The sequence below is a fragment of the Scylla paramamosain genome, chromosome 8 (genome assembly GCF_035594125.1).
Source record: "Scylla paramamosain isolate STU-SP2022 chromosome 8, ASM3559412v1, whole genome shotgun sequence".
NCBI classification, from domain to species: Eukaryota; Metazoa; Arthropoda; class Malacostraca; order Decapoda; family Portunidae; genus Scylla; species Scylla paramamosain.
Window position 1 is genome coordinate 12,495,800 of NC_087158.1, and position 27,500 is coordinate 12,523,299.

At 42.9% G+C, this 27,500-nt stretch overlaps 1 protein-coding gene across 2 annotated transcripts in view; it reads right to left on the minus strand.

Moving 5' to 3' along the window:
- The window catches only part of LOC135102796 (contactin-3-like), a 50,746-nt gene that overhangs the window by 12,152 nt on the left and 11,094 nt on the right, over positions 1-27,500 (minus strand). Inside the window, exons 3-8 of one of the 2 annotated variants that reach the window (XM_064008313.1) lie at positions 21,584-21,728; positions 16,746-16,876; positions 6,005-6,164; positions 3,722-3,923; positions 2,947-3,038; positions 2,168-2,445 (exon numbers count right to left, since the gene is read on the minus strand). In XM_064008313.1, coding sequence (XP_063864383.1) covers positions 2,168-2,445; positions 2,947-3,038; positions 3,722-3,923; positions 6,005-6,164; positions 16,746-16,876; positions 21,584-21,722 — 1,002 coding nt within the window. In that variant the 5' untranslated portion in view covers positions 21,723-21,728. Of the gene's footprint in view, positions 1-2,167; positions 2,446-2,946; positions 3,039-3,721; positions 3,924-6,004; positions 6,165-16,745; positions 16,877-21,583; positions 21,732-27,500 lie in introns of both variants that reach the window. The other variant, XM_064008315.1, reaches the window with a different exon arrangement.

Genomic DNA, 27,500 nt, shown 5'->3' on the forward strand with positions numbered 1-27,500 from the left:
GAACAATGGAATGACGTGAATGGGAGGCGGGAAGGGAAGGAGAGGCGTGATGCTTTAATGATGGAAGGGAGCAAGGGAGGATAGAAATTCTGTTCCCCAAAGAGAGGATATGATACCAGGAATGACTTGCAGGTAGAGAGGAGGAGAAGGTGGAGGTGGTAGTGGTGGTGGTGGTGGTGGTGGTGGAGGTAGTGGTGGTGGTAACGAGTAGTGAGAGTAAGAAATGTAACAAACTAGGAAACATAAACGAAGGAAGGGTGCGTAAGAGTGGAAAACAGACACACACACACACACACACACACACACACACACACACACACACACACACACACACACACACACACACACACACACAAAGAGTAATTCATGAAGAGTGACATGAATGAACAAATAGTGAGGAAGGAAGAGAGAGAGAGAGAGAGAGAGAGAGAGAGAGAGAGAGAGAGAGAGAGAGAGAGAGAGAGAGAGAGAGAGAGAGAGAGAGAGAGAGAGAGAGAGAGAGAGAGAGAGAGAGAGAGAGAGAGAGAGAGATAAAAAGGAAGGAAGGAAGAGAGGAAGAGGAGGAAACGATAAGGAAATGGTGAGCTGCACATACGAGCGGAAGTGTCGGAGAAGCATTTGAAGGTTAAGTTGTATTAATGAAGGCAAGCGAATATTTAACAGGTGATTGTGACGCATGATGCATTAATGGTAACGTATTAAAATATACAAATTAGTGGTAACAGGTGTAGTAGTAGTATTAGTAGTAGTAGTAGTAGTAGTGTTGGTGGTGGTGTAGTACCGTAATAATAATAATAATAATAATAATAATAATAGTAATAATAATAATAATAATAATAATAATAACAATAACAACAACAACAACAACAACAACAACAACAACAACAACAATAATAAAAACAACAACAATAACAGCAACAATATAATAATAATGAGAATCTATATATACTCCATCTACAAATTCGGTTAATAGAATCACAAAAGCGTTATTCTGTTAATAAATAAAAAAAATACATGAACACTGTCCAAAATTACGACAGACACCACTCGCACTTGATCCAGTCCCTCTTAGTTATCCGCAATAGCATAAATAAAACAACTGTGCTTGATAAATAACTATATAACTCTTCACTCCTTGATAACGAAAAGCATCACCCTTCGCTTCACACTCTTTAATAACGTTTGCAATATACTGAAATCAAAGTCGAGGCATTGGAAAGGTTAACGCCCTCTGGTGTCTGTCTTCCTCGCTAAACACTTGCCATTACCACCACCACCACCACCACCGCTGCCGCCACCGCCCCCAGCAGGTGTAGCAGTAGAAGACAATAGTGTGGGAACCAAAAAGTGTGTGTGTGTGTGTGTGTGTGTGTGTGTGTGTGTGTGTGTGTGTGTGTGTGTGTGTGTGTGTGTGTGTCTAATTTATCTCCGTATTTTAACAAAGAAGCTTGGATTATACAATGCTTCGGGGACACACAGGTGGGAATAAAGTGTCATGTCGGTATGAAATGTGTGTGTGAGGGAGGTGGGAGGGCTAGAGGAGTGTGTGTGTTGGGGAGGGGAGGGGGAAGGTGCGCTGGGAGAGTCTCCGGTGGCGCTGTGGTATTACGTTAGACTCGCTGCTCAAAGTTCGGGGGTTCGATCCTGGCTAACAGCGGTTTCTCGGCGGGGGTGGTAGCGCTCTCTCGTATTGCCATCTAGCGCTTTATGATCTTGCTGTGGCTGTGGTGTTACTCAGAATTAATTGGCAATGGGTGTAGCTAGTGTTGTGGATGATAAAAAAAAAAGGGAAAAAATGGAAAAGTAAAAGATCAGAGAAGAAAAATAAGGACTTATTTTCCCCTAAAGGAAGTCAATTCGGGGAGCGATAGAGAGAGGAGAGAACACGCATGTACGAGAAAACAAGCCTTACTTTTATGGAGAGAGAGAGAGAGAGAGAGAGAGAGAGAGAGAGAGAGAGAGAGAGAGAGAGAGAGAGAGAGAGAGAGAGAGAGACCATAAAAACAGACCACAATACAATACCAAATAAAACCAAGAAGTAATTAGGCAAAAGGTGAACAGGTAGGCAGGTAAGCGTGCCAAAACCCAAACAAAAAAAAAGAAGAGAAAAAGAACAAGCATCACACCACATCCTCCCCACAGCACAACACCACCAGCGCTTCCTCACCTTCAGTCTAATAGCGTCGATCTCCTCAGGCTCACTCGCGCCCTTGGCATTGACCGCGGTGATGGTGATGAGGTAGTCCTGGCCCGGTGTGAGGCCGCCCACGTGGAACCTCGGCTCCTGCTCCTGAAGGGTCGCCAGCAGGATGTGGGTGGGGGACGTGTACACGCGCGCCACGAAGTACTGCGGCAGGCCCCCGTCATTCCCCGGCGTGCACCCCACCTCCAGGGTCCCCACCGTCAGGTTCACAAGCACGCAGTTGGCGACCCGCTCTGGAGGGCCTGGCGGGGGGTAGGGGAGGGAGAGAGAATACGACTGATTTATAGGTACATGTATGGAAAGATATGCAGATAGGTAGGTAAGTATAGGTAGGTAGGTAGGTAGGTAGGTAAATGAGATAAACAGATAAGTAGACTAACTGGGTAATTGATAGTATGCCACCCAGATAACAAGGAAATATAGGGAAATAACAGGAGGAGGAGGAGGAGGAGGAGGAGGAGGAGGAGGAGGAGGAGGAGGAGGAGGAAAAAGGAGTCACGGAGTGCGAAACAGAGGAGGACTCTTGGTAGCGACTTTTGCGATGTTTTGAAAGTTATGTGGCGAGAAAGTTTGAGAGAGAGAGAGAGAGAGAGAGAGAGAGAGAGAGAGAGAGAGAGAGAGAGAGAGAGAGAGAGAGAGAGAGAGAGAGAGAGAGAGAGAGAGAGAGAGAGAGGACTCGTTCACCTACGTGTACTTACATTACTACTACTCATACTACTACTACTGCCACTACTACTACTCACCCGCCTCGACCACGGTGAAGCGGCAGGGGTCAGCTTGGGTGCCCACGATGTTCATGGCCCAGCAGGAGAGGGTGCCGTAGTCCCGCGCAGACCTGCAGAGGAAGGGGAAGAGGAGAGATTAACTCTTTTCACTGCCACGGTCACTCGCTCAAATCCAGGGCAGTGTGACGAATGTTTGTAAGGACATAAACAGAGAGGGAAATGAAAGGATACCATGTTGATTTCGTTCCTTCAAAATAAAAAAAGAAAAAAACGGGAAAAGAATAGAAACAAAGAACAATACCTAAGACACCCATCAAAGAAAAATGTGTTATAACAAGAAAGAGAGAATAATTTAAGAGAAGTACAAAAATAAATGTCTATTAATTTACAGGTTATCATGGGGAAAGAATGGCCCAGCGGTGAAAGGGTTAATATATCACCCTGGAAGAGAGAGAGAGAGAGAGAGAGAGAGAGAGAGAGAGAGAGAGAGAGAGAGAGAGAGAGAGAGAGAGAGAGAGAGAGAGAGAGAGAGAGAGTGTGTGTCCTTCGTAAATCTGTCATAAGATTATAAGGGTTTCCTATCCTCATTTCCTGTCCTTCAAATTGTATTCCTTTATCTCTCTCTCTCTCTCTCTCTCTCTCTCTCTCTCTCTCTCTCTCTCTCTCTCTCTCTAAGAAAAGCAAAGAATCCCCTTGTCAAAACACACACACACACACACACACACACACACACACACACACACACACACACACACACACACACACACACACACACACACACACACACACTTGCCTTGGGGTGTAGTCGAGGAAGCTGTGCCCCTTTCTGACCTCCACGCGGTGCCCCTCCACCTCCACGGTGTCCAGGGTGTTGTTGAAGTACCAGGTGAAGCGCAGATTCTCGTCAGGCTGCGCGTCCACCCGGCAAGTGAGGCGCACGTCCTCGCCCTCCGCCACCGCCACCGTCTGCGGCCCGTCCCTGCACACCGGGAGATCTGCGCGAGAGACAACAGAGCGTGAACGTACTGAAGGCAGATCTTGGAAGGAGACAAGGTAAGCGATCGTGAAAGCGTGAAGGTAGAAAAAAAAATGTGAACACTGAAGGCGTGAAGGTACTGAAGGGAGAGAGGAGATTGTGAAGGCGTGAAGATACTGAAGGGAGAGAGGAGATTGTGAACGTGGAAAGGTAGTGAAGGGAGATGGAGGGAGTGGATAAGAGCAGAAGAGCATAAAGGAAGCAGCACGAAGAAAGCAGCCCTACACGTGGCAGTGTCTGTACAAAACACACCCACGTATTATCTATGTCCATAAATGTGTCTAATCTTTTAAGGTTCTTTATTAAGTCAGCACTAACCACCTGATTAGTAAAATACTGGAGTCATCTACCCACTGACCCACCGTAGGAAGAAAATCAATTTCTCCCTACTTCAACTTATCAAACTTTAAACTGCTATTTCTAGTCTTATCCTAATTACTGACTTTAAGAATTTTATTTATATCATCCTTGTTTTTCTCTATATTGACTCTAACAGACCTATATCCTTCCTTACTGCATAGCGTAATGTAGATGCGGTCTGGAAGTGAGAAGATGGGAGGGAAGGGGTAAAGGTCTCTTGCAGGATTTGAAATGATAGACGAGTTGAGAAATGTGGCAGAGAAAATGAGTTACTGGCAGATATAGAAGGAATGGAAGGACACACGGGCATCTAGTCAGACCAACCATCAGTTATCATTAAAATCTCACACAACACTGAACGCCCAAAGGACCCTCGACACCCACCACTAATGACCGGCCTAAAGTCAGGTATGTACAGCCTAATTACGGTGCCACTTTACTAACAGGTGAGCTAAAACAGGTGACGCGTGACCAACAATGAAGTGACAGATTGTTTGCTTTTTGGTCATGAGATTTTAATGCAATGTCACGTTGGCATTATTGCTATTGTTGTTTGACTGAAGTGCGTGTGTGGCAGAGGGAGGGAGGGAGGGAGGGAGGGAGGGAGGGAGGGAGGGAGGGAGGGAGGGAGAGAGAGAGAGAGAGAGAGAGAGAGAGAGAGAGAGAGAGAGAGAGAGAGAGAGAGAGAGAGAGAGAGAGAGAGAGAGAGAGAGAGAGAGAGAGAGAGAAATATGGACTTACAAACAAATATTATTCATATGCAGCATCTCACGCAGACATAGACACGAAAAGAAAATAAGATATAAATAGAAAGAATAGCAGGCATTATGAATTCAACAACAAAACTCTTCCTCACAAAGATATAAATATAAAAAAGAAAAAAAGAAAAAGAAAGTCACCAAAAAACACTGACACAGGCACGGTGGTAATAAATAAATGAATGAATAAATAAACAAATAAATAAATAAATAAATAAATAAATAAATAAATAAAATAATATAAATAAAAACATTCATCTCGCAAAAATTGAAGAAAAAGCCAGCTGTTGCTTATATATAATTCTTTCATGACGCCGGAACACAAACTTAAGACAAAGTAAAATTAGAAAATGTAAAACAAAAAATCGTACAAAAAATAATAATGAAATTTAACACCCCATGGCGACCCTCCCGCAGGCCTGAGTTGTTCCCCAGATAAAGTTTGTACAAGAGCCCTCCACCGTAAGACTTCCAAATAAAATCCACCCATCCAAAATAATCCACCCTGGAACTCTCCACCTGCTTAAGTTTTTCTCTCTTCCTGCGACTCGAAGTGTTTCAAAAGAGGAACATCAAGACACTACGTAACTAAATTGACGAACTTTAGATTAGGTTGTCACATTAGGTTACGTTAGGTTAGGTTAGGCTGGGTTAGATTACGTTAGGTTAGGTTACGTTGGGTTACTTTAAATTGGGTTCCTTTCAATTTTGGTTACATTAGGTAGGGATAACAATTATTTTGAGGTGAGGATAAACCTTCGAGGGTGAAATAAACAAAGCTGAGATTGACAGAGACGAAGAGGTCGGTTAATTTCACACTGTGGTTGGTCAGGCTTACACAGAGACGAACAAGACTAAACAGAGGCGAGCACACAGAGAAGGAAGAACGACAGCATCCGCGGTAGGCAGTACAGGCACTCACAGCGGATGGAGAGCGGCACCACGTTGCTGACGGTGGTACCCAGGGCGTTGGAGGCCGTGCAGGTGTAGTTCCCGGCGGAGGTGCGGCGAACCATCTGCAGCACCAGGTTCTTCTGGGACACGATGATGCCCGCCTTCATGTCCTGGTACACCGGTAGGCCCTGAAGGGGGTGGGGAAGGCAGTGTTAGGTGTTTATATTAATGCAGTGTAGATGTGGAATATTATGTGAAAAAGAGAATACCAACTGACCTACTCATGCATAACGAAGATAAACTATAGTGAAGTTAGTATCCATTTTCTTTTCCTCCTCCTCCCTCTCTTCTCCCTCTCACTTAGAAATTATACAGCAGGGTTCGTCACAAACAGCCTCGTAAAAGTCAAAAGGTCTGCTGCTGTTTGGTCTTCCTTCACGTCACCTTTGTTCTCCTCCTCCTCCTCCTCCTCCTCGTCCATTTTGAATTATAATAGTGGCGGTGAGGAGAGGGAAGGAAAGATAAAAAAAAGAGGAAAGGGAAACAGGAGAGAAGAGAGGAGAGGAAAAGAGAAGGCAGTGGAGCTGAGAGATAGGAAGGAAAAAGAAATCAGGAGAGGAGAGGAGAAACAGGAGGTAGGGAAGAGAGAGGGGGAGGAAAACAGGATAAGATACGCAAAACAAAGGAAGAGAAAGGAAGGGGAAAAAGGAGAAAAGGAAAAGCGAGGAGAGAAAGAATTAACTGATGAGATGGACGGAGAAACACAAAGGAGGAGGAGGAGGAGGAGGAGGAGGAGGAGGAGGAGGAGGAGGAGGAGGAGGAGGAGGAGGAGGAAGAGGAAGAGGAAGAGGAAGAGGAAGAGGAAGAGGAGGAGGAGGAGGAGGAGCTCAGTACATACGCCTCCTCCCAGGGCTCCCTCTCAAAGGTCTTCCAGAATCCCGCCGGAGTGCTTCCCCCTCCGAGCAAACACTGACGCACTGCCCAACTCTTTCTTTATGCCATTTTTTTTCCTTCTTTCTCTCTCTCTCTCTCTCTCTCTCTCTCTCTCTCTCTCTCTCTCTCTCTCTCTCTCTCTCTCACTCTGTTATCGTTTTCTTCCTCTTACAATTTCCTTCACCTTTTCTTTCCTTTAAATTTTCAGCGTCTTTTTCCTTAGCATGGCCTTTATCCTATCCTCTCTCTCTATCCTTACCTTCTTATCTCTCCTATACCTCTTTTTTTTTCCCTTTCCGTTCATTTCCCTTCACCTTTTCCTCCCCTCTCTCTCCCTCCTTTCTACGAATCTGCATGAGCTGTGCATGACTGGAGGCGGAGAAAGAATAGGCAAGGTTTAGTTAATCTTAATCCACTCTTATTCCTACCCCTTCAATTTGACGAGCATTTCAGATCCAGTCCGTCGGCATCTCGGTTCAGAAATAACGCAGGTGCCCGAGGGTTCGAATCTCAAGGCTGCCTCAAATAGAGAAAGTGAGAAAAAAAGGCAGAGAAAGAGAGGGAAGGGAGAGAGAGAGAGAAAAAAAAAAAAAGAGAAGTGGGGTGAAGGGGAGAAAATGCAAGAGAGAGAGAGAGAGAGAGAGAGAGAGAGAGAGAGAGAGAGAGAGAGAGAGAGAGAGAGAGAGAGAGAGAGAGAGAGAGAGAGAGAGAGAGAGAGAGAGGCATGTGTTTAGGGATCCTTGTAAAGTGTTGTATTTTATGGCTGTTCTCACGCCCCTCATAATGCCTGAGACTGCAAGAGGAGGAGGAGGAGGAGGAGGAGGAGGAGGAGGAGGAGGAGGAGGAGGAGGAGGAGGAGGAGGAGGAGGAGGAGGAGGAGGAGGAGGAGGAGGAGGAATACAAAGGAATACAAAGGAAAGCCAAACAGCAACAGACCTTTTGATCCTTGCAAGGCTGTTTGGTAACTACTTCTAACTAGCTACAGGGAAGAGAGGCAGAGACAGAGGAGGAGGAGGAGGAGGAGGAGGAATGAGAGGCTTACCCCATTCCTTATTACATTTTCTAGAGCATTTTTCACCCATTTATTCCTCTCTTTTATTTACCTTTCTCCTTACCATGACAATCGTAATAAAAGAGAAAGAAAAGAGCTGACAAAAAAAGGCCGGAACAAAAAAAAAATCTACCCTCAAGCTTTTCTTTTTCTTTTCTTTTTCTTATCTGTCGTGTGTCCTCCCATATACGTGCTACAAAAGGAGGAGGAGGAGGAGGAGGAGGAGAGTTGAAAAGACGACGACTTGGTACAAACTTAAAAAAAAAAATAAATAAATAAATAAGTAGAAGTAAAATAGAAAAAAAGTCATATCAACATCAGATAAAAATAATAATAAGAAGAAAAATAAGTATAAAAAAATAAACGAAATGGGGAAAAATCAAGACGAGGAGGAGGAGGAGGAGGAGGAGGAGGAGGAGGAGGAGGAAGGAAAAGGGAGAGCTGAAGAACGGTCATATTTACACATCTTCCCAGGAGGCAGGGAGGAGGAGGTGGAGGAGGAGGAGGAGGAGGAGGAGGAGGAGGAGGAGGAGGAGGAGGAGGAGGAGGAGGAGGATGGGAGAGGAAAAGATGGAAGGATGGAAGGAGAAAAGGACTAAAGAAGTAACTGGGGCGTGGCTGAAGGAGAGAGGAAGGAAAGAAGGAGATAAAGAACAGAAAGAAAGAAAGAAAGAGAGAGAGAGAGAGAGAGAGAGAGAGAGAGAGAGAGAGAGAGAGAGAGAGAGAGAGAGAGAGAGAGAGAGAGAGAGAGTAGTAGTAGTAGTAGTAGTAGTAGTAGTAGTAGTAGTAGTAGTAAACGGAGAGTGTGTGTGTGTGTGTGTGTGTGTGTGTGTGTGTGTGTGTGTGTGTGTGTGTGTGTGTGTGTGTGTGTGTGTGTGTGTGTGTGTATTCGACCCACTTGCATCCGGTTAATGAGAACAACAACAAAAAGAACAAGAAAAAGAACAAGAACGACAACAACAAAGTAAAAAGAAGAACAAACAAGAACGAAAGAACAAAAAAAAGTGAACAAGAAAGAAGCCATCACAGCCTGAAAACCAAACACTATAGAATCTTGTGTGTATGGGCGGAGGAGGAGGAGGAGGAGGAGGAGGAGGAGGAGGAGGAGGAGGAGGAGGAGGAGGAGGAGGAGGAGGAGGAGGAGGGCATCAAGGCCTGGCAACAATACAATGGGGCAAACAGTGTAGGGCAAGGCGAGGTAAGGGAAGGCTCGCTAAGGGATCCACAGTACAAGCCCCTCAACGCACACACGCACACACACACACAGGAAGCACAATAACTCCTCCCGCACCCACTACAGGAGAGAGAGAGAGAGAGAGAGAGAGAGAGAGAGAGAGAGAGAGAGAGAGAGAGAGAGAGAGAGAGAGAGAGAGAGAGAGAGAGAGAGAGAGAGAGAGAGAGAGAGAGAGAGAGAGAGAGAGGCAGCGTTAACTATGATAAACTGCAACACACACACACACACACACACACACACACACACACACACACACACACACACACACACACACACACACACACACACACACACACACACACACACACACACCGGAAAACACTGAAAGCAATAAGCCCGCTGATAAACTTCCTGCAGCAACAACAACAACAACAACAACAACAACAACAACAACAGCAACCGGATGAATGATTAGTCAACAATAGGACAGTGTGAGCAGATGCGCAGGCAAATCACACGCCTACTGCCGGATTGGTCTGTGTGTGTGTGTGTGTGTGTGTGTGTGTGTGTGTGTGTGTGTGTGTGTGTGTGTGTGTGTGTGTGTGATGATAATGTTGATGTTTCACTTTGTAGAGGTGGTGGTGTTAACCCTTTCACTGCAGTAGGCAAAAACTCACGACCCTAAAGGCAACGCACGGAATCAATTTAAGCATCTACAAGAAAGAAGGGAATATAAAGAATATATTTTGCAGTTTGTAGGTCTCAGAGTGGTTAGTAATTAAGGGAAAAAATATGCCAAACACCAGTAAAAGGGTTAATGAAGACATGTCATAAATACAGTAACGATAACAGATACATATTTTTTTCTGTTTTATTTTTCAAGTCTACGGTTACAACAGCTCCAACTTCAAAAACACCCATGAATGAATACAACAACAACAACAACAACAACAACAACAACAACAACGCCACACACAGCAAACAGGGTAAGCAGAACCAGTGGTCACCCCTCTCACTCACTCATCCCTCACCCTACAACAAAACGTCTCCCCATAGGCACATCCGGCGTCCTCCCCCGACACCCCTGAACTTTCCCGCTTGTTGGTGACTAAGGGCCAGCCTCGTATTATGCACCCCCTGCCCCGCGCGGATCTGAGGGGCGCGCCATCCATCACAAGGATCACCCGCCCTGTCAGTTTACATCAGTCCCTTTTCATCCTTCACTTCACTCCCTTGCATTATTGTCTCTACTTTATTTTACTTCTATCCATTATTCTCTCTCTCTCTCTCTCTCTCTCTCTCTCTCTCTCTCCCCTTTCCTTCACCCTTTTTCTCATCCTCTCTTCATTATCTTATTTATCTACCCTTCCTTCGACTTTTCTTTCATTACTTCATCTCTATATTCTCTATCATTTTCTCTTCATCTGCTTCTCTCTTTTTTTCCCATTTTTTCTTGTATCACTTCTATACTACTTTATAATATTTCTGTAACTTTTCTTCTTCCTTCACTCAATTTCTCCCTCAGAGTTCTCTTTCATTACTTTACCTCTATATTCTTTATCTTCCTTCATCCATTCCTTCTCTCTTTACTCCTATTTTATTCATTATTTTACTTCTACGTCTCTCTTCCTCAGGCTTCTCTTTCATTTATTCACCTCTGTGCTCTCTGTCTCTCTTCATTCTCTCCTCTCCTTTTCCTATCCTCTCTTCATTACCTAGTCCCTAAATCTTCCCTCTTTCCCTCATTTCCTCTCCCTAATTCACCTGCATACCCTTCCCTTTTCTTCCCTTCTTTCTTTCCTTCTACTATTTTTTCTTCATTTTCTACACCCTCTTTATTTTCTTACTCTTTCCTTTCCTCTTCTATCCACGCTCTTCTCTTTGCTTCCCTCCGTCTCATCTCCCATCCTCTCTCTTCTCTTTACCTCATCTCTTTCGTTCCTTGCCTCTCCCATCCACTCTCCCCACCTTTCTCACCCTCCTTCCTCTTCCTACTTCATCTCAATACCTTTTCTCTCTTGCCTACCCTCCCTCTCACTCTCTTTACCTCACCTCTATACCCCTCTCCCTCTCCCTCTCCCGCTCTCTCTCTCTCCCTCCGCGCCTTACCGTTTATCCTCCCAAACAACCTTTTTTTCTCTCTTTTTTTCAGGCATCGATTGGAGTCTGTGATCGATGACTCCTAAAACAGTTTTTCTCCCTGTCTCTGTATGTCCGGTTCTCTCTCTCTCTCTCTCTCTCTCTCTCTCTCTCTCTCTCTCTCTCTCTCTCTCTCTCTCTCTCTCTCTCTCTGGAGCTTCCTTTACAGCTAAGTTATTAGGTTACCTTTATCTTAAAAAAAAATACCAAAAGCTATACAATCTTAATATTGAAAACGTACCCCCAACTCTCTCTCTCTCTCTCTCTCTCTCTCTCTCTCTCTCTCTCTCTCTCTCTCTCTCTCTCACGAAACTACCTATTTCCCCCCTGTATTTCCTTATTTCCATATTGATTACACTGCCGTACACTCATCAATCCACGTAAAAGGACTAGATTTCCCCCTGACACGGCCGGAGACACATTTCTGGCAGGCGGGTCACCTTCCCATCAGCCGGAAGAAGGAGAGGAGAGGATAGGAAAGGAAAGGAGAGGAGAGAGAGAGAAAAAGCGTCTGTCCCTGTGAATGGCTAAGCCTAACACCTGAGGACGGTAACCAATAGGCCTTTGCGAAGAGATAGAGGTGGAAGTGGAGAGGGAAAGAGTGAGAGGTGCAGAAGGTTTAGGTGTGGAGGTGAAGACGTGGGACTGAGTGAGAAGGAAGGGTGGGTCGGAAAATAGGTGTGGATGTGGTAATGATGATGTTGACGGGATGAGGAGAGAAGTAAGGTGAAGGGAACGGAAGGGAAGGGATGGGAAGGGAAAGAGATGTGAGGTTATAAGGAGAAGAGAACGTAAGACATAAGAGAAAAGAAGGGAAAGGAAGGGAAGAGAAGGAAAAGGAACGTAGGGAAGGTGAGGGGAGGAAGAAGGGTGAAAGGAAGGGATGTGAAAATAATAGAATGTAAGGCATGGGAAGGGAAGGGAAGGGATAAAAAAGGGAAGGGAAGGGAAGGGAAGAAAAGGGAAAAGGAAGGAAAGGGAAGGTGAGGTAAGATGAGGTGAAGGAATGTAAAGTGAGGTCAGGTAAGGCAGGTAAACTAAGGTAAGTGATTTACAGTAAGTTTAAGCAAGGTCAAGTAAGCGGAGACAAGGAAAATACTCGTGTGAATTTGCAAGCTAATGAGGTAACCTGAAGCCAAACGTGAAGAGGGCGAGAGAGAAGAAAAAAAAGTCTTATCTTGTTTCTCCTTTCCTTGGTTTTCATTCTGCTATTTTTCCCTAAGTTTCCTCTCATTACACACTATCTCTAGTCCACTACCTCACTCACGCTTTCTCTTTTACATTTCCAGCTGTGTGTGTGTGTGTGTGTGTGTGTGTGTGTGTGTGTGTGTGTGTGTGTGTGTGTGTGTGTGTGTGTGTGTGTGTGTGTGTGTGTGTGTGTCGGTTCGATGGAAAATGCTTCTAAATAATCAGTCACATGTACACAGACTTTGTAAACTTGACAACTCTCTCTCTCTCTCTCTCTCTCTCTCTCTCTCTCTCTCTCTCTCTCTCTCTCTCTCTCTCTCTCTCTCTCTCTCAGGGAACTTTCCTCTTTCACTACATCCTCCACCTCCTCCCCACCCTCCTCCTCTTCCATCTCCTTCACGCTCACATCCGCTGCTGTTGCTCCTTTCACATTTCTTTTTTCACTTTTTCACTGTCTATACGTTATCCAGAGCACTTTTTTTTTGTTTCTCTCTCTCTCCAGCTCGTTTTCCTGATTCATTCCTTTTTCTTCGTTCGTTCGCTTCCGGCTCTCCTTTCCGAAACGCTTCTCTTTTATATCTCCTTCCTTGGCGACGAGAAAGAAAGAGAAACGAGAGAGAAAAGACCTTTCTGTTTTTTCTTTTTTTCTACCTTCCTTCCATTTTTCTTTCTTTATTTATTTATTAGTTTTGAGATAAAAAAAATGGTTCCACTTGCTATGTTGTGTTAAGTTACGTTTGGTTAGGTTAAGTTAGCTCAGGATTAGGTTAGGGTTGGTTACGTTACATTTGCGTTAGTTAGGTGTGATTAAGTTCGATTAAGTTTGGTTACGTTTTGATTAAGTTGGGTCAGGTTTAGTTAGGTTGAGTTTGATTTAGAAGTTGGATGACGTTAAGTTAAATTTGGTTAGGTAATGTCAGGCTTGGTTTGGTTAACTGAGATCAAGTTAGGTCAGATAAGATTTGGTTAGGTAAAGTTAAGTTACGTTAAGCTAAGCTAGGTTAAAATACTTGAACAAATCACCCATGCTTGTTTGGGTTAGCATATCGAAACACACACTTACATCCTCTTCTCCTATCCTACACACACACACACACACACACACACACACACACACACACACACACACACACACCAACCTTCCCTCCACCACTCTCCTTCTACTCACGGACTTACATCCCACTCCTTCCCCCACACCAAACTTCCGGCCATCCCTTCCCAACACACACACACACACACACACACACACACACACACACACACACACACACACACACACACACACATGATATATCGGCTCCCAGGCTGAGTTTCAAATTCCTCTTCCAGGCTGACAATCTCCGTCCAGTGATTCAATGCTTCCAGGGCGGCTCCTGTTCACTAAACTCAATTTCTCCTGCTTCCTCGCCCTCCTCCCTGGAAGCGGCAAGACGCCTCACCAACTCGCTGTCCACTCCTCCTCTCCTTCCTCCTTTTCTTCTTCCTCATTCTCCTCCACCTCTTCCCCATGTCCCCCCGACCCCATCTTCCTCCTCTTCATTCTCCTCCTCCTCCTCCTCCTCTCCCTTCTTTTTCTTCACATCATCTTCCACTTTTTCTTCCACATGTCTTCCGCTTCGCCCCTTTTTCTTCTCCTCCCCTTCTTCCTCTTTTTTTTCACATCATCTTCCACCTTCTCTTCATGTCCTTCTTCCTCTTCTTCCTCCTCCTCCTCCTCTTCTTCTTCCACGTCTTCTTTTCTTTTTTCTTCGCTTCTTCATGTCTTCCCCCCATTTCTTCTTTTTGTCTTCTTCATATCCCTCTTTCTCATCTTACTTCTCTCACTTCCCTTACTTTCATGTTTCTTCTTTCTTATGTATTCATTCTCCTCTTTTCTCTCTTTCTTCATGTCTTCCATTTTCTTTCTATTCTTCTTCATGTCTTTCTCTCCTCTCCTCCTCTTTTCTTCATGTCTTTCCCTTTTCTTATTCTTCACGTCTTCCACTCTTTTTCCCTGTCTTCTTCGTCTCTCCCTCTTCTTCTCTACATCATGTTTTCTTCTTTTTCTCCTTTTCATCATGTGTTCTCTTATTCTTTGTCTTTCCCTCTTTTTCTTTCCATCTTCATGTCTTCCCATTCTTCATTTTTTTATTCCTCCCCCTTTTCCTTTCTTCTTCTTTTTCTTCTCCTCTTCCTCTTATCGTGCACATCGTCTTCATGCTCTTCACGTACGAACACACACACATAATATTGCTCGTTTTTTTTTTTTCCACGTGTTTTTTTTCTGATTCATCCATCTTGTGTGTGTGTGTGTGTGTGTGTGTGTGTGTGTGTGTGTGTGTGTGTGTGTGTGTGTGTGTGTGTGTGTGTGTGTGTGTGTGTGTGTTTCAGTATTCCGGTCTGTCTCGCGTCTTATACCTCGCTGCCTCTCGCTTTCTCAGTTCCTTCCCCGCCCCCTTTTCTCTCTCTCTCTCTCTCTCTCTCTCTCTCTCTCTCTCTCTCTCTCTCTCTCTCTCTCTAGATTCTTGTAGCTCCTTTTTGTCTTTCTTGGGTAAACTTCGATCCAAAATTTTCTCCCTCACTGCTCTGAGAGAGAGAGAGAGAGAGAGAGAGAGAGAGAGAGAGAGAGAGAGAGAGAGAGAGAGAGAGAGAGAGAGAGAGAGAGAGAGAGAGAGAGAGAGAGAGAGAGAGAGAGAGAGAGAGAGAGAGAGAGAGAGAGAGAGAGAGAGAGAGAGAGAGAGAGAGAGAGAGAGAGAGAGAGAGAGGGTATGGTGCTGTGACAATAGTGGAAATAAAGACAGGGAATAAAATTGTAAACTAGAAAAATATACTGAGTTTCTATTCTGGTCTTCAATAAAATATTTTCCTTCCACTCTGTTGCGATACTACATCTCTCTCTCTCTCTCTCTCTCTCTCTCTCTCTCTCTCTCTCTCTCTCTCTCTCTCTCTCTCTCCACCAGTAGGGGGACAAATTATTATTACTCTGCCATTTTCTTTTTTTCATTCACAACTTTCATGAACTGCGTATGAAGGAAATAAAATAAAAAGCATAACAGAGAGAGAGAGAGAGAGAGAGAGAGAGAGAGAGAGAGAGAGAGAGAGAGAGAGAGAGAGAGAGAGAGAGAGAGAGAGAGTGGAATATAAAATAAAATGTTACTGTTTTCCACTTGGTGTGTACATGTCACCAGCTGCTATAGTGTGTGTGTGTGTGTGTGTGTGTGTGTGTGTGTGTGTGTGTGTGTGTGTGTGTGTGTGTGTGTGTGTGTGTGTGTGTGTGTGTGTGTAAAAATAGCTGAATGTGCTCTCTCTCTCTCTCTCTCTCTCTCTCTCTCTCTCTCTCTCTCTCTCTCTCTCTCTCTCTCTCTCTCTCTCTTCCCCAACAACTTCTTTCAATCCTTTCCTTCATCATTACAGCCTCCCAAAATTATTCTCCCATCTTCCCACTTCCTCCACAGCTTCATATCCCCCTCCACAACTTACAGACATCCCAATCCCCCTCCTCCTCCTCCTCCTCCAAGTCTCCCTATAAATTTTTGCCTTCATCATTACAACTCAACTTTCTCCTCTTATCATACTCCTCGTCTTGCTCGTCTAAAGCGATGTATTTATTCCTCCTTCTTACATTTTTATTCTTTCTTTTCACTTAACCATAAGAATCCCTTCCTTCCTTCCTCCCTTCCTATAACTTCCTACTTTGGTCCTTTACTAATACTTCCTTCTTTGCTACATCCTCTCAGTACCACATCAGTTTCTTTATATTTTGGATTCTACTGGAGGGTTTGAGTACTTTTTTATTTATTTATTTTATTTTTTTTTTCAGAGTTAAGAATTCATCCAGAGTCACTCACATGCTAGGGAATCTATGTGAATTTACTCTTTTTTTGACTTACAATTGATGATTCTTAAAAGCCTGGATATTATTTGTCCTGGCGAGTCGCTTAAATACGGATGGGTGGAGTGTATGTAGACAGGCATGGTCGACAAAGCATCTTTTTATCTATATACCTATTCATTTATGTATCTATGTATTTTATATATAGTTACCACCTGGATATTATTTGGTCATGAAGAATAGGAGGAAAACGGATGGATGGAGTGTATGTAGGCAGATATGACCAACCAATGATCTATATACCTATTAATCTATGTATATATCTACGTTTTTTATAATTATAAAGATGAGTCAACATGAGAATGAGCGAATGAAGGTCGCCATTATTGCCTAAGCAGCTGCGTTTCCCTGCAGTGATTGAATTATCTACGGTGGCCGATCCTTTGCTTCCTCAGCGCCCTTGGAACACTCACGTCTTTGTGCCACAGGACCTCCCGGGCGCCAGGGTTGCAGGCGATCTCACACTCGAAGTACACATCCTCCGCCTCGGTGATGGGGCGCCCTCCCAGGTTCACACCCAGCCGAAGCTTCACCCGAGGCTTGACTGTGGGGAGAGAAGAGATGGATGGATTTGGTGGGGAGAAAAAGGAAGAATGGACGACTGTGTAGGGAGAGAAAAGGAAGACTGACTGTGTGGGAAGAGAAAAGGAAGATTAACTAACTGACTGTGTGGGGAGAGAAAAGGGAAGACTGACTGACTGACTGATTGTGTGGGGAGAGAAAAGGAATATTGATTGACTGTGTGGGGAGAGAAAGGGAAGACTGAGTGACTGTTTGGGCAGAGAAACGGGAGATTGACCGACTGTATGGGGAGAGAGAGAAGGAACATTGACTGATTGAGGGGGGAGATAAATGATGAATTGACTGACTGTGTGGGGAGAGGAAAGGAAGATTGACTGACTGTTTGGGGAGAGAAGGGGAAAACTGAATGACTGACTGACTGACAGACTGACTGACTGACTGACTAAGTGGAGAGAGAAAGGATACCTGACTCACTGTTTTATTTTTAAGAGGAAATGGAAAGGAAGACAAGGCGAGAAAGATGCGTGAGTGACTAATGAGTGGGCGTCACCAGCAGGGGAGGCAGAGGAAGGAACAGCGTGCATGGACATTAAAGATATACTTGTAAATGTTGACCTAGTTACATATTTCTATACTGCTTGTTGTGTGTACCGAATATATTTTAACTGAGGCATCCGTCATGAATATCAAACACTGCGTCTTGTCTTTCTGTCTGTGTTGTTTTCAGATATTTGCGTTAGTGATGTGGTGTTGAAAGAAACAAACCTGTACATGAAGGCTAATTTTTTGTACTTTTATAGTGGAATCGGATAATAATAATAATAATAATAATGATGATGGTAATAGTTATAATAATAATAATAATAATAATAATAATAATAATAATAATAATAATAATAATAATAATAATAATGATAATACCATAATAATAATAATAATAATACCACCACCATACCAACAACAACAACAACAACAAAAACAACAACAACAACAGCAACAGCAGCAGCAGCAACAATAATGATGATGATGATGATGATGATGATGATGATGATGGTGATGATGATGAAGATGATAGTAGTAGTAATAATAATAATAATAATAATAATAATAATAATAATAATAATAATAATAATAATAATAATAATAATAATAAAAATAATAATAATGAGAAACAAATATTTAATAAAGAGGAAACTGCAAGTATTCTCTCCACATGTTTGCTTCTCACTTGCTCTCCCCCTGCCTCCCCGTGTCCTGCCCGTCCATCCCTCGCTTCTTTCCTTCCACGCACCAATCCCTCGCTGCTTCCCCTTCCACGTACATGTTTGTCATTAAATCCTCACATCCTCGCACATTTTTTTGTCCTCCCTTTCTCCTGCTCCCCCATTAAATTCATCCTTCCTCTTGTACCTTCCTCTGCTTCTCTCCCTCTTCTCTTCCATTCATCTATCCATCTCCTTCTTCTCTTCCTCCTCCTTGTCCTCTACTTAGGCAGATACATAACTAGAGCAAACACGAAATAGAAACACAAGACTTAACACAAATATACGAAAGTGGAAATCGCACACAAATAGTAAGAAAAAAGAAAACGGAGAGAGAGAGAGAGAGAGAGAGAGAGAGAGAGAGAGAGAGAGAGAGAGAGAGAGAGAGAGAGAGAGAGAGAGAGAGAGAGAGAGAGAGAGAGAGAGAGAATACATATACATGACGGTATTTTCTCAAGCAAACCAATTCCAATACATACAAATCCAATCCCATGAAAGTAGTAGTAGTAGTAGTAGTAGTAGTAGTAGTAGTAGGTTAGGAAGGTAGGCAGAACAGCAAGCGTCAGAAAGGAAATGGAATAAACTGACTTTTTTCTTTTTTTCCCAGTGCCTGAATATGAAGATCTAAGGTGAGCTGAGGTGAGGGTGAGGCAATGTGGAAGAAGTGAAGGAATAAGATGAGGTTGGGTGACGTGAGGTGAAATGAAGTGAGGTGAGGTAAGGTAAAGTACGATAAAAGGGGTGTGAGGTGATGTTACGTGATGCAAGGTAAGGTGAGGTGAGGTGCGGTGAAATTAAATAAACTGAGATGAAATGAAAAGAGGTGAGGTAAGATGGGAGTACAAGTTTCCTCCAGCCTCTCACTTCAGGCCATCACTTCAGTTCACTTCACTTTTATCAATGTTTACACATAGTTGTGGATAAAAGTTAGGAAACGAGTGAGAATATGTATACTACACTGAGAGAGAGAGAGAGAGAGAGAGAGAGAGAGAGAGAGAGAGAGAGAGAGAGAGAGAGAGAGAGAGAGAGAGAGAGAGAGAGAGAGAGAGAACACTAGGAGGTATAAAGGAAGCGATGGATGGAGTGGGAGGAAATTACTGCAGATTTAGGGAGAGAGTTGGGTGGCAGTTGCTTGGCCTAAGTACTGGAGGGAGGGATGGAGGGAGAGGGAGAGGGAGAGGGAGAGGGAGAGGGAGAGGGAGAGGGAGAGGAGAGGAGAGGAGAGGAGAGGAGAGGAGAGGAAGAAAAAATCAAGTTTAAAAAAAAAATAATATGAGAGGAGAGGAAGAAAACCAAGTTAAAAAAAAATACAAGACAAGAGAAGGAATACGAAAAGAACACCGGAAGAAAGGAAGGGAAGAGCAAGAGCAAAGAAGCGAAAGAAAAGGAAAGCTAAGGAAAGCAAAGGAGAGTCGAGAGAGAGAGAGAGAGAGAGAGAGAGAGAGAGAGAGAGAGAGAGAGAGAGAGAGAGAGAGAGAGAGAGAGAGAGAGAGAGAGAAAAGTAAAAAAAAAAAACTAAAGAAAAAAGAAAGAAAATCGAAAGGAACGGAGACCAAACTAGAACAGAGTAGCAACAATAATAACAGAGAGAGAGAGAGAGAGAGAGAGAGAGAGAGAGAGAGAGAGAGAGAGAGAGAGAGAGAGAGAGAGAGAGAGAGAGAGAGAGAGAGAGAGAGAGAGAGAGAGAGAGAGAATAAGAGAAAAGTAAAAAAAATAAAACTAAAGAAAAAAGAAAAAAAATCGAAAGGAACGGAGACCAAACTAGAACAGAGTAGCAACAATAATAACAGAGAGAGAGAGAGAGAGAGAGAGAGAGAGAGAGAGAGAGAGAGAGAGAGAGAGAGAGAGAGAGAGAGAGAGAGAGAGAGAGAGAGAGAGAGAGAGAGAGAGAGAGGCAGAGGGCAAGACCAGACCACATACACAGAAACAAGACCAGAATACCACACTAAAAACTCGACCTCAAACAAGCACCACCAAACACTCTCCCCACTCCTCCCCGATCCCCGCCCTGCCACCACACCCTCAGGCGCTTCACACTTCGTCCCTTCAGCTGCACACGGAACTGGTCCATTAAGGCGGGAACATAACACGGCGGGCGGCATTCTAATATTGTCAAATGTGTTGCGAAGTACAGACAGCTTATTTATATCACTGAAGTGCTGGCAGGAAAAAAAAAAAAAAAAAAAGGAAAAAGTAAAGGGGGTGGGGGAAAGGGTAATTTCACGACCTTAGTTATAGCGGATAATTGTAGATGGTAATAAGTACATTCAGACGAGGGTGATGAATAATAGATGAGTGATGAATTATTAAGATGGGTCGCTGGGAGGGTGGGAGGGAGGGAGGGAGGAAAGGGAGATGTGAATGTGTGTGTGTGTGTGTGTGTGTGTGTGTGTGTGTGTGTGTGTGTGTGTGTGTGTGTGTGTGTGTGTGTGTGTGTGTGCAGTGTAGTGTAGTGTAGTACGTGTGCATGTATGTAGTAAGTGTTTGTATTTCGCTAGAATGGAAGTTAATTTAGGTACATATATACATACATACACATACACGAACACACATCATGTACATATAGAGAACGAAACGAATGTGGTGGTGGTGGTGGTGGTGGTGACAATAGTGGTGGTGGTGGTGACAATCAATGGTGATGTACAAAAGTAATGTGCCAGTGCTATGTTTTCTGCACTGCCTTTCCTATTCCTACGGACTTTCATCAACAAAGAAAAACAAAACACTGCAATACCAAACACAAGCTATCACTGAGGTATCTCCGTAAATGCATTCAGAAAGTAGTGACGACAGAAAAATTGTGCTCTGAGGTGGAAATGAGAGAGAGTGTGAGTGAAAGAGCGAGTGAGCAGGTGAGTGACAAGGAAATTAAGCAAGGGAATGAGCTGAGTGAACGAGTACATCAAAGAACACTGAAAGAAAAAAAAAAGCGAGAGAATTAGGGAAATTTACTAAATGAAAGATAAAACATACCAGTCAATGAAAAAAAAAGTAAGCAAATGATTGAATGTATGAGTGAATGAATGAGCAAGTAAGAAAGTTAGTAAATGAATGACTGAACGAGTACATGAGCACGAAAAAAAATGGAAAATGAAAGAAAATGTGAATAAATGAGTAACAAAACATACCAACTAATTAAAAAATAAGCAAGTAAACAAACAAATGAATACCCACCTGAGTGAATAAAAAAATAAATCAAGTGAGTCAAAGATAAACACACCAAATGAGAGAAGAACCAACCGAGAGTAAAATAAATAAATAAATAAATAAATAAATAAATAAACAAATAAACAAGTAATCTGAGTTAGAAACACCAGAAGAGAGAATAAAAAAAGAAAAAAGTAACAAAGCAAGCATCACAAACACAGGTGGAGGAGACAGACAGACACACACACACACACACACACACACACACACACACACACACACACACACACACACACACACACACACACTTGCGTACTCACAGGTGACTTGGAGGACGGTGGTGGTGTGCATGCCCTGGCCGGGGATGCTGGGGTTGTGTGCCCGGCAGGTGAGCGCCGCGCCGTTGTCCTCCGCCTCGGGGATGAACGTGAGCAGCGAGACAGTCTTGTTGCCCATCATCCGGGACTGCTGGCGGGGAGACCGAGCCAACACTCAGCAGCGCACTACCAACACACTTAGCAACGCACACAGCAACACATTACACACACAGCAACAAACTCATTAACACACACTGCAACGCACTCAGTAATACGCTTAGCAAGACGCACACACTCAGCAACGCACTCAAAAACACACACAGTAAACACACTCAGAAATATTAACGTTTCACTGCTGGCGCGGCGACCAACACGCACATTCAGCAACACATCAACCATTTCACTGCTACTCGACATACTGAGAAAACTGTAGTTTGGTACAGCCTTCAATGATAAAAACTCTTCTTCTTCTTCTTCTTCCTCCTCCTCCTCCTCCTCCTCCTCCTCCTCCTCCTCCTCTTCTTCTTCCTCCTCCTCCTCTTCCTCCTTCTCTTCTCCTCCAACTCTTAGACAGAACTCGCCTGCATTGTCACCGGCAAGACAAAAACATCCTCAATGACACAATGATAGGTTGATAAAAAAACAGATTAAGAGATATAAAGCCAGATAAACAAACTGATAGACTGGATGATATATTTTTTACACAACAACAAATAGAAGGACTTTGAAGACAATGCTCCTTTTAGATGAAAACCTATAATTCATCGCAACTACAAGAGGAGCACAAAACAAGACATAATCACTTAACAGTCAACACTCACTATAAGCTTGATCTAAACAACCCGATAGAAAGCAACTTTTCTACTCACTTTTCAGGTAAGGTTTAATAACGCGGATATTATTTTCATATATTTATTGGCGGAACGGACTAAATATACCATTATTAATACGTTTTCAGATTTATTTAGACTGCCATGTAACGTGTAAAGCGAAGAGGAATGACGGAGAGTAGAAAGAAAAAGAGGAGTTTAAGAGGAAAAATACTGCAGGTTATTAAGGAGAAAGAGACGAGACGAGACGAGACGAGAGAGGAAGGTGAGAGAAACGAGACAGTTATTCTTTTTTAAGTTTACTGAATAGAAAAGTTAGATTATAAATGTCAGGAGGAATATATATATATATATATATATATATATATATATATATATATATATATATATATATATATATATATATATATATATATATATATATATATATATATATATATATATATATATATATATATATATATATAAGGTGGGGGAAAGTGTGAAAAAAAGCGTGAAATATGGAAATGCAAAAAAAAAAATAAATAAATAAAAAAACAAATAAAAAATCACGGGAAAGAAAAAACCCCAAAATATTAACCCCTCCCCCCAAAAAAACCCTACAATCCCAAAATCCCCAAACACAAAAAAAAACCCAAAACCTCAAAAAAAAAAAAAAAAAAAAAAAAAAAGCTCACAGCCCACAGACCACATGTGGGGGGGGTAGCACCGCGCCCCTGTGGATAAGTGCCCCCTTGCCACCCCCACGTCTCCTCCTGGCGGGGCTAAACAGCATTATTTACCATCCATTACGCGCCGAGCGGACCTGATGGCCGTCAGCGAGAGGCATTAATTAACTGCGTTCCAAACTATTAATTAAGGCTAAAATTAATTAACCAGAGGAGGAAAATTACCCACATTTACTTATTTCCTCCCCTTCCTCCTACTTACACGTCACTTAGGTAAAGATTGCATCGCCATCATCTCCGTCTGTGCTTCGTCCTTGCTGGCAACCATGTCTTGTTCTTGATCTTCCGTAAACGTGTGTAGGAAAGAAACCCATCTCTCTCTCTCTCTCTCTCTCTCTCTCTCTCTCTCTCTCTCTCTCTCTCTCTCTCTCTCTCTCTCTCTCTCTCTCTCTCTTACAACAGGACATTCTTAACTGATCAGATTTCCCACACAAAGACAATGCTGCAAGGTGACGTCTGATGGGAGTGTACATGTTACCGTGAACATTGTTACTATAGAGATTGGAAACTTAATAGGAATTTTGTCATTGGTGACTTTATTTCGAAGGTGTGTGTGTGTGTGTGTGTGTGTGTGTGTGTGTGTGTGTGTGTGTGTGTGTGTGTGTGTGTGTGTGTGTGTGTGTGTGTGTGTGTGTACTATTGAATTTGACAAACACACACACACACACACACACACACACACACACACACACACACACACACACACACACACACACACATCGATGAAAAATACAACGATTGCAGAATAAACAAAAAAAGGAATGAAGAAATGAAAAAGAAAACAAAAGATAAATCAACAACCACAACAATATATGAAACCTAGAAAGAAAAAAAATAACAAAGCAAACAAACAAGCAAACAAAAAAAATAAAATAAATAAACAATAACAATGTGCATAAAAACAAAATTCCTCACTGGTACATCTCCTACCTTTAATTTCAATAATCTAAGAAAAAAAAAGAAAAATCAAATACCTGCCAAACAATCAACAATAAAAAATAACGAACACACACACACACACACACACACACACACACACACACACACACACACACACACACACACCAAAAACTAACCCCCCCTTTAAATTAAAAACTACTGAATAATCCACAACTCTTCCTCTATTTGTTAGTGGGAGTCTAGAGAGAGAGGGGGAGGTGCCTTCTGTAATTGGGCAACAGAGCACCGCCGTTCCTTCTCCTGACAGTCTTCACGCCTCGCCAAGCCGGATGAAAAATAAATGAAAAAATAGTGACGGCTGAAAAAAAAAAAAAAAGTGCCTTGCAAAGAAAACAAACACACGCACGGGCACACGCAAACGACGACTGAAAGAGAGGTAAAAAAAAAAAAGGAAAAAAAGAGAGGAAGTGAAAGAAAGGAATTGGAAAAAATATAGTGAAGGGAGAAAAACGAGAGAGAGAGAGAGAGAGAGACAGAGACAGAGAGAGAGAGAGAGAGAGAGAGAGAGAGAGAGAGAGAGAGAGAGAGAGAGAGAGAGAGAATGAACACTGACAAAGGCTAATATAAATAAAATGCAAGAAAGATATAAAAAAAAGAAGAAAGTCAAGAACAAAACAGAAAATGTCTAAATGTAAAAAGAACAACCTAAAAAAGAAAAAAAAAGAAAAAAAACCGAAAACAAAGACGTGACAAAAAAAAAGGCAACAGACGAAACGAACTCCAGAAACCCCCCCCAAAAAAAAAAAGGAAAAGAAGAAAAAAACAGCACAAGAAGAAATAACAAAGGTGAGAGAGAGAGAGAGAGAGAGAGAGAGAGAGAGAGAGAGAGAGAGAGAGAGAGAGAGAGAGAGAGAGAGAGAGAGAGAGAGAGAGAGAGAGAGAGAGAGAGAAGAATATAAACAAGTAAAAAGGAAAAAAAGACAAAATAATAAGACAAAAAATATCATAAAAAAAAACAGAGAGGGAGAAAGCGAGAGAGCAGGAGGGGAGAGGGGAGAGGGGAAGAAATGATAGAAGAGTGGTGAGAGAAGGATTAGAGGGAAAAGGGGAAGGAAGGGGATATGAAGTGAGGGAAGAGAGGGGAGCTGAGAGTAAGAGAGGAAGGAAAGTGAGAAAAAAGCAGGAAAGAAGAGGCTGAAGAGCGAGGGGAGTGAGAGGAAGTGAGAGGAGTGGAGATGGGAGGAAGGAGGAGAAATGCGAACGAGTACCTGGAGATAAAAGGAGGAGAGTAGAATGAAATAGGGGAGGTAAATGAAAAGAAAAAAAAAACGGAAGAGATAAAGTAGACGAATGAGGAGGAGAGGAAGAAGAAAAAAAGGAAACTTATGAAAAGGGGAGGAGACAAGTGGAAAAAAAGAGAAAGGAAAGAGAAAGCAATGTGAAGAAAGGAAAATGAAAAGGAAGAAAAGCTAAGTCAAGGTGAGGTAGGAACAGAGAAACAGGTGAAGGGAATAAAAAGGGAGGAAAGAAAATAAAACAGAAAAATGACAAATGGAGACGAGGAGAAGGAAAAAAAAGATGCAAAGAGAAAAATAAGAAAGGAAAAGGAAAAATGAATGAGATGGAGGAGGAAGTATGGGTGGAAGGGAGGAGGAAATAGGAAGGGAGAGAGGGAGAGGTGACGGAAAGGTGAGGGAGGGAAGGAGGGAGGGAGGGAGGGAGAGGGATAACAAGGCGAGGCACTCCATTTTACCTGACAATGTAAACAGAGTCACCTTGATTAATGGTGCTCTACCTGAACAGAGAGAGAGAGAGAGAGAGAGAGAGAGAGAGAGAGAGAGAGAGAGAGAGAGAGAGAGAGAGAGAGAGAGAGAGAGAGAGAGAGAGAGAGAGAGAGAGAGAGAGAGAGAGAGAGAGAGAGAGAGAGAGAGAGAGAGAGAGAGAGAGAGTAAAAACAAAAGAATGACAAACCATTTCAAACTCAAATAAAGAACAAATTAATACGTCTCACAATAAAAAGAAAAGAAAAGAACGAAGATAAGAGAAAAAATAAAGGTGTAAACTATTCTTCCCCCAAAGCACACACACACACACACACACACACACACACACACACACACACACACACACACACACACACACACACACACACACACACACACGTATTGAGCCTCCACACTTTTTCCCCCTTTCGCCTTCCTGAAACGAAGGCAAAGTAAATCGCCAACATTCTTCTTCCTTTTTAAGCTTACCTTGTTCGTGAGCTGACTGCGCTGTGGCCAAGGAGGGAAAATACCACCTCTCTCTCACCCACAGCGATCTCTCTCTCTCTCTCTCTCTCTCTCTCTCTCTCTCTCTCTCTCTCTCTCTCTCTCTCTGACAAAATATGATACCTCAATGATCAAACAAAACAAAAAATGCAATGTGTCAATAGTTTAAAAATTTTACACGCCTTTGAACACTCCCCGTCACCTTTATAAACCTAAACGTGACACCACTTGTACCTGACACCGCTCAAGTCACACACGGTAAAACTCAGTGCTAGTAATTACAGCCTTGGAAATAAGTATTTTTACACATCTCATTATTTATTTTTTATTCATTCATAAAGTTGCACAGTACAGTAGGTCTGGCATCGCAGCCCACACACACACACACACACACACACACACACACACACACACACACACACACACACACACACACACACACACACACACATTACACAAACGAAAGAAGGACAGCCAATCTCTCACTTTCGAGGGAAATACGCTGGGCTTCGAAACAGTTACAGAAATTTACAGGCAGTTACGTCCCTCATCAGCCAAGGAGGAAAGAAAGAAAGAAAAATACCCATCCATAACATGACACAGAAAACACACATCAAACCTAACCAGATCCAAACTCCATCCTCTCCCACAAAACATACAATGAAACATCCACAGCTTCACAACACAAAGGAAGAACAAACAGGATCAAATCAGCAGGCTCTCACGATGCTGTTGCTGATTAGTTATGGACTATTGAAGCAAAGGATGTGAAGTAATCTAAACGGACTTCTCGGCTCCTCCAGCTCCTATTCATCGGCTCCAGCGTGAAAGGAGGCAAACCCAATTAGTAATAACACGTATCGACACCATCTAACATGTACTGGATCAATACAAGTCACACACAGGTGGCGACAGGTAAGGATTCTCCACTCGATACTGTTACGTGAATAAGATTAAAGGTAGACACTCTCCCTCTCTCTCTCTCTTGAATTTCTCCTCTATTCTCTACCCGCATCCTTCCTCTCCTCCCATACCTTCCTATTCCTCTTCTGGTATTGCTACTTTATAACTGTTATTCTTTTTTCATTGCTGTTTTTGTTACGTTTAATTTTCATCTTCCTTCTCTTAGTTCTTACTGCTTTCCCCCATCATCCTCTTCCTTTCTCTCCCCCTTACTTTTTTTTTTCATATT